General features: G+C 53.3%; 1 protein-coding gene across 1 annotated transcript; it reads left to right on the top strand.

The window, feature by feature from the left end:
- Positions 1–6,953: 6,953 nt before the first annotated feature.
- Positions 6,954–7,916, top strand: LOC309603363 (olfactory receptor 14C36-like; the record flags this gene model as incomplete). Its single annotated transcript, XM_082338230.1, has 1 exon — positions 6,954–7,916. The coding sequence occupies one exon, from the start codon at positions 6,954–6,956 to the stop codon at positions 7,914–7,916; it is 963 nt and encodes a 320-aa protein (XP_082194356.1).
- Positions 7,917–10,173: the final 2,257 nt, after the last annotated feature.

Genomic DNA, 10,173 nt, shown 5'->3' with positions numbered 1-10,173 from the left:
AGACCTTCTATCTGTGAAGATTTCTCTGCTGGTGAGCTCTCAGCGTCTTCCCACTCCAGGTTTTTTTTTAACCTCTCTCTGCCTCACTCCTCTCCCATCCGTGCCTGCAGGCAGTGCCCTCAGCCCTGCTGCGCTTTGCAGAGGAGCTGCTCCTGGGCAGAGCTGTCTCTCTGCAGTGCTGCCCACTTGCCAGCAGCTCCCTCCATCCCAGGAGCCCAGCCCAGCCCAGCAGCAGAGGCCCAGCCCAAGGCACCACTTTCTCTGCCCCTCTGGGCTCCCTCCAGGTGTCCCTGGGGCTCCAGGGGAACCTGCTGTGAAACAGGCTGAAGGCATCACTCATGTTCCCTCTCTCAGCTGAGGGGAGACAAGTATTCCTAGCACTGTCATTTCTCCTATGAGGAAAAGATTTGGGCATGAGAATCACCTTTCCTTGTCCCATCATTAGACAGGACACCTAGACAGTGACAGAAAAATTTACACTTTCTGAAAGAAGGGATTCACAGAGTCAATCGAGGCATCTCAATCAGGATCTGTAGTGCTGGTGGTGGAAAGGGACTCAGCTCCCTCCCATGCCTGCCACAAACCCAGCAGAGGTGGGATTCCTCTTGCCTCATTTCAGCTGTGCAGAACATAGGCATCTGCATGTGAGTGGCCTGTCTCAGCTCCCATGCTCATCATTGGAGAGGGATGCGAGGAGTGAGATGCAGATGTCTGGTGACATTTGAGGTGCCAGGGGTGGTCCAAGACATGGGCAGGGAACTGTAAACTGAAATGGTGCAGCTCATACAGACAGGGCAGGATCTGGGGGCATCCTCTTGGAGGCTGTTGAGAATTTCCTTTGGCCTTCTGAAAGGAGAGCTGATGCCCAAAAGAAGGGCAGTTGAACTTATTATGTTCAGGGCAGCTTACAGAGTTATTCATCTGAACAATTGGAGGGATGCGCCATAGGAAGAGCTCAGTCTCCCTCTTCTCCTTCCGCTGTATTTACCAGGTCTCCACTAACTACATTGCCAGTTGTCTCAGGTTCAGCCCCACATTGCCTAACAGAATTTAGGGCAGCAACGCAATTTCCTGTTCAAATCCAGGCCCACAGAGCTACAGGAGATGCCAGGGCTTGCAGGAACAGCAGAGGACCTCCAGGAAAGCAATTCTCATTCAGGGTGGGTGTGTGACAGACAGCCCAGATGGCATTGCAGGGAGTGCGATTTGCTGCCTGTGTGCCAGTGACTGATGCCACCCATCAGAGGTATCAGCCGTCAGATGCCATCAGAGAGGCAAGGTCTGCTCCTCCTCTACCCAGCAGCTGCAGGCATTGTGTGAACACAAAGAACATCGCACCCATGATGGTACAGCCAAGGAACAGACTGCTCATTTTCACAATGTGCCTGGATACACCTTGTCTTCAAGGACAGCATCCTTCAAGCACAGCAATGATCCTTACAAAAACTCAATTGAACCTGGAAAGGGAATGCAACGGGAACCAAGATGAGCTGTTGCTACATCAGCAACGCTTAAAGAAGAAACAGAGAGAATGGGGGACCACGGCTGAATTTAGTAAGAGTAGGTGTAGATAGATCTATGTCCTCCTTGCCTGAGTTTCCACCAGCGAGGTCTCCCAGGCCTTTGAGCTTTGAGGCAGGACTCTGGAAAGGAACAGCCACTGGTAGATGGGGATCAAGCCAGGGGTTGCTTTGGCAAACCACACCCTTACCAGTCCATGGGACTGGAGAGGTTGTACCCAAGGGTGCTGGTCAGCAAGGTCAGCTCATGTGGATGACTGAGCACAGCCACCCCCAGCAGTGGGCATTCCCCATCTGCCAGCCTGAGGCATGCACACAAGATGGAAATGTCTGTATCATCCCTGCTTGGCACAGGAGGGACCTTCCCTCCTGCTTTATTCCCAGGACAATCCTCCTCCTCTTTCACCTGCAGACATCCACTGCTTTCCATTTTTGGGCTCACACATGGTTGTAAGGATTTGCTAACACCATCAGCCATCAGCCTGTTTCTCCCTGAAATCCCCCCACCCCCTGTCCTAGACCTACACTTGGCCAATCACTGCTGCTCAGGGCCACTCAGTCTTCAGAAGAGGCCTTGAGCTTCCTGGATCTTCCTGGTGAATATTACAATCCTCCTAGCTCCCTCCAGAGCTCATGGTGAGCTTTCTTGGCAATAATTGGGCCTTTATGACCATCACTTAGGAAATTGTTGTCTTGTTATGACCTTCTGGGCAGAAAGTGTAGTCACAGAAAAGCACGAAATCAATTAAAATGGATGCCGAGTGAATTTCCAGTAAGCTCCCCCCATGGCTGTGGCTTCCTGGCAAGGAATCTGGCCTGAGAAGGGGATCCAGCCTCTGCCACTCTCTGGAGAGGGAAACCAACAGTGTCCATGCCAGTAGGGGACACAGGGTGACTTTTGCAAGACCACCCTTCATCTGAACCCCTTCAAACCTGTGGACTGGAGATCGTGCTGTCTATTGCAAATACTGATCCCATTGGCGTTGCCCAGAGGGGCTACCACAGATGCACATTGCTCCCCTGCAGATATTGATATTTAGGCAGATTAATGCTTTTGTCATTGTTGTTGTAGATGCTGATCTTCTTAGGGAAATCACACAAACACTTGAAGGAGAATTGGGGGATTACCAGCTCAGTGGCTCTCCAGTGAACTGGTTCCTGTTTGCCATTGTCTCACTGCCATTGTGCAGGGTGTGGGGTAAAAGGTGCTGGGCAGAGGGGGAGAATCACTTCTTCTGGCTCTGCTCCGGCTCATACAGCCCAGCATGCTGTTGGCCGCCTTTGCTGCTGGCTCCTGTCTTGCCTGATGAAACTTAGGGAGCAGCAGAGCCATTTCCAGAGAGCTGCTGCCCAGCCACGCAGCTCCTGGCCTCTGTCACTGCAGCCTATAGTTCCTCTGCTCAGCCCTTGGGTCTTTTGAGAAGCTGTATGCTACATTTGCTTTTGGCTTTCTCCAGTCCTGATGACCTTCCAAAATGTATCAGAGTAGCCCTGCTATGACATCGGCCTGGTCTCTCAACAGCCTTGGATTCATCCCGTCTGCTCCAATGGACTATTAAGGGTTGAGGTTACCCACGTAACTCCTGACTTGGTCTCTATCCACTCCTGGGTTTCTGGGGTTCTGCCTCTTAGGCACATGAAAGTGAGAGACCTTGCTGGCGAAGATAAAGGCCAAGAGTGCCTCACACCTATCTACACCTACTCTTAGCAAATTCAGCAGTGGCCACACATGAGCTTCATTTCTTCTTTCACTGTTCCTGAAGTAGTACCAGCTCATCGTTGTGCCCTTGAACTCCCTTGCAAGTGTCAGCGCTATGGGAGCTCTGGCTTTTCTCTCACCAATCATATTTCTGAATTCCTCCTTTGTTTTCATCCTAGCATCCACCTCTTGGATGCTTCCTTTTTTTCTGTGGAGCTTCCCCATGAGTTTCCTGTTTCCCCAAGCTTCTCTCCTGATAGCTCTGCTTGTTTTCCTGACTATTGGTATGCGCAGCCTGCTACGTGAAAAATACTGTCCTTGAAGACCAGCTGTACTGAGCTCTGCTGCCCTTCTGTGCTGCTCACATGGACTCCCCCACTAGAAATCACAAGACTAGGCCAAAGTCTGCTCCTCTGTGCACTCTTCTCTTCTCCTTCCCCTGGGCAGGTGAGACCCCACTATTTCATGGTCGTGACAGCCACGGCTGACATTGGCTTTCATATCCATGTCCAGCTCTTCCTTCTACAGAGTAACAGATGCATCTTGGACCGCTTCCTGAACCCCAAATGTCACCAGGTGTTTGTGTCTGAACTGCTCACTCCTGGTCTCCATCTCCATTAGCACCATGGGAGCTGAGACAAGGACCTCACATGCAGGTGCCCATTTTGTGCCCACCTGAACTGAGGCAAGAGGAATCCCAGCTTCTGTGGGTCTGTGGTCTGCATGGGAGTGAGCTGAGAGCCTTTCCAGCCCCAGGACTACAGACCCAGGATGAGATGCCTCAGCTGACTCTGCTGAACCCCCTCCCTCACCAGAGGTAAAGGAAATCCCTCCCTGTGACTGTCTGGGTGTCCTGTCTAATGCTGAGACAAGGAAAAGTGATTATAGGACCTAAACCTGACTCTGGAAAGAGAAATGACAGTGCTGGGAATAAATGTCTTTCCCCAGATGAGGGAGGGAACATGAGTGATGCCTTCAGCCTGTTTCACAGCAGGTTCCCCTGGAGCCCCAGGGACACCTGGAGGGAGCCCAGAGGGGCAGAGAAAGTGGTGCCTTGGGCTGGGCCTCTGCTGCTGAGCTGGGCTGGGCTCCTGGGATGGAGGGAGCTGCTGGCAAGTGGGCAGCCCTGCAGAGAGACAGCTCTGCCCAGGAGCAGCTCCTCTGCAAAGCGCAGCAGGGCTGAGGGCACTGCCTGCAGGCACCGAGGGGAGAGGAGCGAGGCAGAGAGAGGTTAAAAAAAAACCTGCAGTGGGAGGATGCTGAGAGCTCACTGGGGGAGAGATCATCACAGCCCCCTACATGGTAAGTCTCTGGCTACAAGACAATGCAGCTGCTTTTTGCTGAGTGCTTTCCTAAAGCTGGCAAAACCCCGCAGCTTATGGTATCTGTAAATACAACTCTCAGAGTTTCTCTAGCGCACAGGAGGAGGACATACTCCAGAGCAGGGACTCCCTGCTGCACCATCAGAGGGACAGAGCAGGACAGCTGCCTTCTCCCAGGGATGGCTGCAGGGTGTGAAGGTGGGTGTGCAGCCAGGGGTGCCCAGGGCTGTCCTTCCGAGCAGGGTCCCTGCACCCCAGGGGCTGTGTGCTGGGGCAGGGACTCTGCTGCCTGCCAGAGTCAGCACTCAGCCTGCCCGGGGAGCTCCTCATGGTTCTGCAGGGAGAAGCTGTGGGTGGAAAGAGTGACCCCCAGCAAGGCAGGGTCCTTCTGCTGTTAAGAGGGTGCTGTGTGGGTCAGGGCTGCTCAGAGCTTCAGCTCACTTCCAGAATATTTCCAAGAGGAGGTTTCAAGGAGAAGAGCAAGACAAGAATTCAAAAGATAAGGAACTTTCCTGAGTCTGTGTTTTAATTTCCTGCTCTTGGGGAATGGGAAGAGACAAATGATAAAGGAGATCTTAATTTTGACAAGTCACTGAGACTGCTGAACTGTAAATTTGAGTGATCAGTAGGTCTTCCAGGAGTCTCCTGATGTCTTTTCAGTCACTCCTCTGCCTATGGACAGCACTAGCATCACCTCTGCTGGACACATTGGGGTTAGGGACCTGTCGTTTCTTCTACATGCAAACAGGAACATGCACCCAGCCAGTGCCCTGCAAACAGGCAGGTTTCTGTCGGGCCAAGGTGAGTGCACAGAGGTTGGGATGGGTCTGTGATTGCTGACAGGGAAAAGACATGGGACAGGGAAACACCTCCCAGCAGGAAAATCTCCAGGCAGCAGGGAGATGATGAGGGAATGAGAGGAAAGTAAAACCAGAAATGTTGTGGGAGGAAGAATTTAGAAAATTCTGTAAGATCCCCTCCACTGCAGACCCCTTCCTCTGAGCAAGCCCCCTTGCCTCCTCTCCCACCCACCAAAGCCTCTGCCCTCAGGGCTGGGGGCTCCAAGGCGTGAACCACCTCCTCTGCAGCCAGAGCTCCAGCAGAGCCGTGGTGCAGCTCTGCAGCCACGGGCCCAGTTCCCTCTGCAGAGCACAGGGGCTGAGAGCAGCTGCCAGGCAATGGTGGTGTCTGGGAGGTGGCGTGCACAGCTGGGGAAGGGGAACGCTGTCTGAGTGCCCCAATGCCTCTGCCCTGGCCTCTCTCAGCCACACCCTCACTGTGTTTTGCCTTGTTCCTCCACTTGTCTGTGTTCTTGCTATTGTTATCTTCTTGCTGCCAGGCTCTCCGGGGTTGGCAATTTTTAGCTGCGAAGTCACAGGTGGATCTTGTGGGTCCTTTCATGCACGTGTGTCCATGGGAACACATCCCAACTTTCATCTAACCTCTGAGGCTGTGAGCAATGCAATCTGTGGGGCTGGGGTATGAGCTGAATCTCCCTCACTCAAGTGCCATCATTAGGACACTTGGCTACTGCCTTGAGGATTCCTTCCAAGCTGTGAGCTTCCCTCCGGGATGCAAACCTGTCCCCTAGAACCCTTTTGTTATCTGAAAGCCCTGTGCAGAAGTGTAGAGATGCTGCAATGGAGGAAATGCTTATGCCTTGGTGAAATGAGCCCTGTGTGTCCCTGGCTAGAAGTGGGGTGGTGAGATGTTGAGAAAGGGCGAGATATTTAATGGTCTGAGGTAGATCCCTCTGTTCTCAGCAGTGCTTGGTGGCTTTTCAGGGTAATATGGGATTGTGATCACCCTCCACCTCTGAAAGGGGCAAACCCAGGGCAGCTGGGAGCCAGACGGAGGGACAAACCAGCTCCCCTTATTCTGCACCAAGCCACAGGCACTCCTCCTGCCTCGCAGGACTCCCTCTGTTCTCCCTGAGTGCAGCACAAATGCTGAGGCTTTCTGACATCCAAGAACACTCCCCAGGGTACGAGGGGAGGAGGAGCTGTAAAAAACCCCAACCTCTCAGACTGCCTTCTGCCACCTCAGTTCCTTATCACTGGGAGTGCAGAAGCTGACAGCCCCTTCTGCACTAGGAGCAGTTTCATGAGAGAAGGTCGAACACCAGGACTGGCCCCTGCCCCCACTCTTCCCATGAACCCACTGCTGCAGAGCAGGGCTGACCCCTCGGCAGCCAGCGGGCAGAGGCCCTGCTCCTCATGGCACATTCAGCCAGCACCAACCAGGGCTCCAGCCACAGAGCTGAAGGAAGGTCTGCTAGAAAAGGAAAAGGGTGTCTGCATGTAGCAGGGCGAGGGTGTATGAGATATTGTTTTGACTTTGCTCGGAGAAATCTCCCTTAACTTGTCACTGTTTTTTTCCTTCTTGGACAGTGCCCATGCCCATAGACAGCAAATGTTCAACAGCAGCTCCATCATCCAGTTCTTCCTCCTGGCATTCGCAGACACACGGGAGCTGCAGCTCTTGCACTTCTGGCTCTTCCTGGCCATCTACCTGGCTGCCCTCCTGGGCAACGGCCTCATCATCGCTGCTGTAGCCTGCGACCACCAACTCCATACCCCCATGTACTTCTTCCTCCTCAACCTCTCCCTCCTTGACCTGGGCTCCATCTCCACCACTCTCCCCAAAGCCATGGCCAATTCCCTCTGGGACACCAGGGCCATCTCCTATGCAGGATGTGCTGCCCAGCTCTTTCTGTTTGTCTTCTTGGTAGGAGCAGAGTATTACATTCTCACCATCATGGCCTATGACCGCTACGTGGCCATCTGCAAACCCCTGCACTACAGGACCCTCCTGGGCAGCAGAGTTTGTCTTAGAATGGCAGCAGCTGCCTGGGGCACTGGGTTCTTCAATTCTCTCCTGCACACTGCCAGTACATTTTCACTCCCCCTCTGCCAAGGCAATGCTGTGGACCAGTTCTTCTGTGAAATCCCCCAGATCCTCAAGCTCTCCTGCTCACACTCCTACCTCAGGGAGATTGGACTTATTGTATTTAGTGGTTTTCTTTTTTTGGGATGTTTTGTTTTCATTGTGCTGTCCTATGTGCAGATCTTCAGGGCCGTGCTGAGGATCCCATCACAGCAGGGACGGCACAAAGCTTTTTCCACGTGCCTCCCTCACCTGGCTGTGGTCACCCTGTTTCTCAGCACTGCCATGTTTGCCTACCTGAAGCCCCCCACCATCTCCTCCCCGTCCCTGGATCTGGTGGTGGCAGTTCTGTACTCAGTGGTGCCTCCTGCAGTGAACCCCCTCATCTACAGCATGAGGAACCAGGACCTCAAGCGTGCAGTGTGGAAACTGATAACTAGATGGTTTTCTGAAGCAATAAAGTGCTTCTGCATAGCAGTTATATTGTAGCACGTTACAGGCCCAGCCTTTCTTCTGTGTTTTTTGTTGTTGGCGGTCGCTTTTTTGTTGTGATAATGTTGTCATCCTCTTTCTAATTCACTGTCTGCTTTGCTTTTCTGACCGAGTGGCTGTGTAAATGAGGAGCCTTGCTCCCTGTGTTTTTAAAGAAAATAAAGGACCCTGCAGCAACAGTTTTTTTCCTGATATCCTTCTTCCAAGGGCTTTTTGGAGCTGCAAGGACAGTTCCTGTGTGCATGGGTGGAGGGGAAAAGAGTCCCAGCATGGCAGCACTGCCAGGGAGCACCATCGCTTGGTCTTCCAGAGCTATTCTCTTGCCACTTCCACACTCTCCTTCTGATCCCTTGCGTTGGTGTCAGCCCTGAGTGCTCTGGCAGCTTGGTCACAGTCGTGCTGCGTGGTAGTCCTGTGACCGCAGGCAGGGACAGGCAATGGGCACTTCTGTGACAGAGCTGGCCTCCATAACAGCATTTCCATAAAGAAGGGTGACCTCCTCAGGGCAGTGCCTGAAGGCTTAGGTCTTCCTCCAAAGCTTCTCTCAAGAACATGCCCAAGAAAGCAGCCCGCAGATGAAAACACCAATGTACAGCTAAAGAATGTGAGTGTGCAGGGTTGCAGCCCACAGCAGCGTCCTCACACAGCCAGGCCTCCTGAGAGAGACCTGAAGGACCAGCAGAGAAGGGTCTGGTCTGTGCCTGTGTTCGCTGGACACCCCAGGGCAATCATCCTGCACTAGCCCCTCACAACCACCATTGCCAGCACTGGCCTTTCACCCCAGCTGGCAGAGGTTCTTTATCCCTCCATGGAAGGTCACCAAAGGAGTAGGTCAGAAGTCCATGTTTGCGTTGTACAGAGGAGATGTAAGCATGCACATCATGTACGTGAGATGAGATGAACCTGAGTGAGCACAAATGCCATCATCTCTTCCTTGGGGTTTCATGAAGGCCTGTGGGACACACAGTGCCTTGAGGTTCGCTTCACGTTGGGAGTAACATCCCCTGGGAAACCACCTGAATGCAGCACTGGGATGTGCTTCCTTGAGCCGAGGTCCCTGGGTCCATTCCTCATGCCGAGGGGCATCTCAGGTGAGTGCAGAGCAGGGCGATACACCGCAGGGCTGAGGTGCCTCCCAGCCTCTGGCAGTGGCAGCAGCAGGCCAGAGAGTCCCTATGACTCCTTCAGCGCCCTCCCTCTGTGTGTAAGAGGGAAAGACTGTGTCTCTGAACACCCCTGGGTGCATAAGGAGTCCATGAGGCCAGCTCAGATGTGGACGCCCGACAGAACCCTGCCCTTTCTGTGTGTGACTCCAGGAACAAACCCCACTGGCCCAGCGAGATTCATCTCAGCTGCCTGGGACAGGCTCATTGCAAGGGCTCCTGTCTGCTAAGTCACCCTTGCCCGTGATTCTGGATTGTGCTCTCAAAAGTGCCAGAGCCATCAGAGAAGTTCTGGGGTCCCTGGAAAAGGCAGACGCCGATCCCATCTTCAAGAAGGGTAGGAACAAGATTTGGCAGAATTACAGGCTGGTCAGCCTACCTCTGTCCCTGGGAAGGGGATGGGCCAAATACTGCTGCAGCCATTTCCAGGCACTTGAAGGACAAGAAAGGGATTGCTGAACCAAAAAGGGCAGGGGAAAGAAAGGCGTGTTGTGTACATGGAATTTTGCAAGGCCTTGGTCTCTTGTGGTGTCCTTATAGCCAGATTAGTGCTACCTGGGCTGAAGAAGTGGACATTGGGTGGGAAGCTGGATGGATGATCAAGCCCAAATGTCACCAGCTGTACAAAGTCCTCTGTGCAGCCACCTGCTGATGGCATCCCTCAGTGACCAGCACTTGGGCCAACGCTGTGGAATGTCTTTATTATCCCCCTGTGTGATGTGATGGAGCGCACTTTCAGCTCCTTTCTGGATGATGCAAAGCTGGGCGTAGGCCTTGAACAGCCTCATCTGGTTCACCCTGCCTTGAGCAGAGAGTGAGGCAAGATGATATTCAGGGCTCTCTTCAGACACGATTTATTCTATGGCTCACTGAATCTTTCCCTTGGAGAGGTTTTTGAAGAGAGAATAGGTGGAGGTCTGTGATGATCGCCCTGGGGCAGCTTGCTCACGGTGTGCAGGGACGATGGCACAGAGCAGGTCCTGCTCTGCTGGCCCTTCAGGTCTCTGCCAGGCCTGGCCGTGTGAGGACACTGCTGCGTGCCCCCACCCTCCACACTCACACAGCTGAGCTGTATGCTGGTGTTTTCGTTT

Source organism: Platalea leucorodia (genome assembly GCF_965183815.1).
Source record: "Platalea leucorodia genome assembly, contig: HAP1_HAP1_SCAFFOLD_59, whole genome shotgun sequence".
NCBI classification, from domain to species: domain Eukaryota; kingdom Metazoa; phylum Chordata; class Aves; order Pelecaniformes; family Threskiornithidae; genus Platalea; species Platalea leucorodia.
Note: the sequence above shows the minus strand (reverse complement) of the source record. Positions and strands in the feature narration are given on the sequence as shown.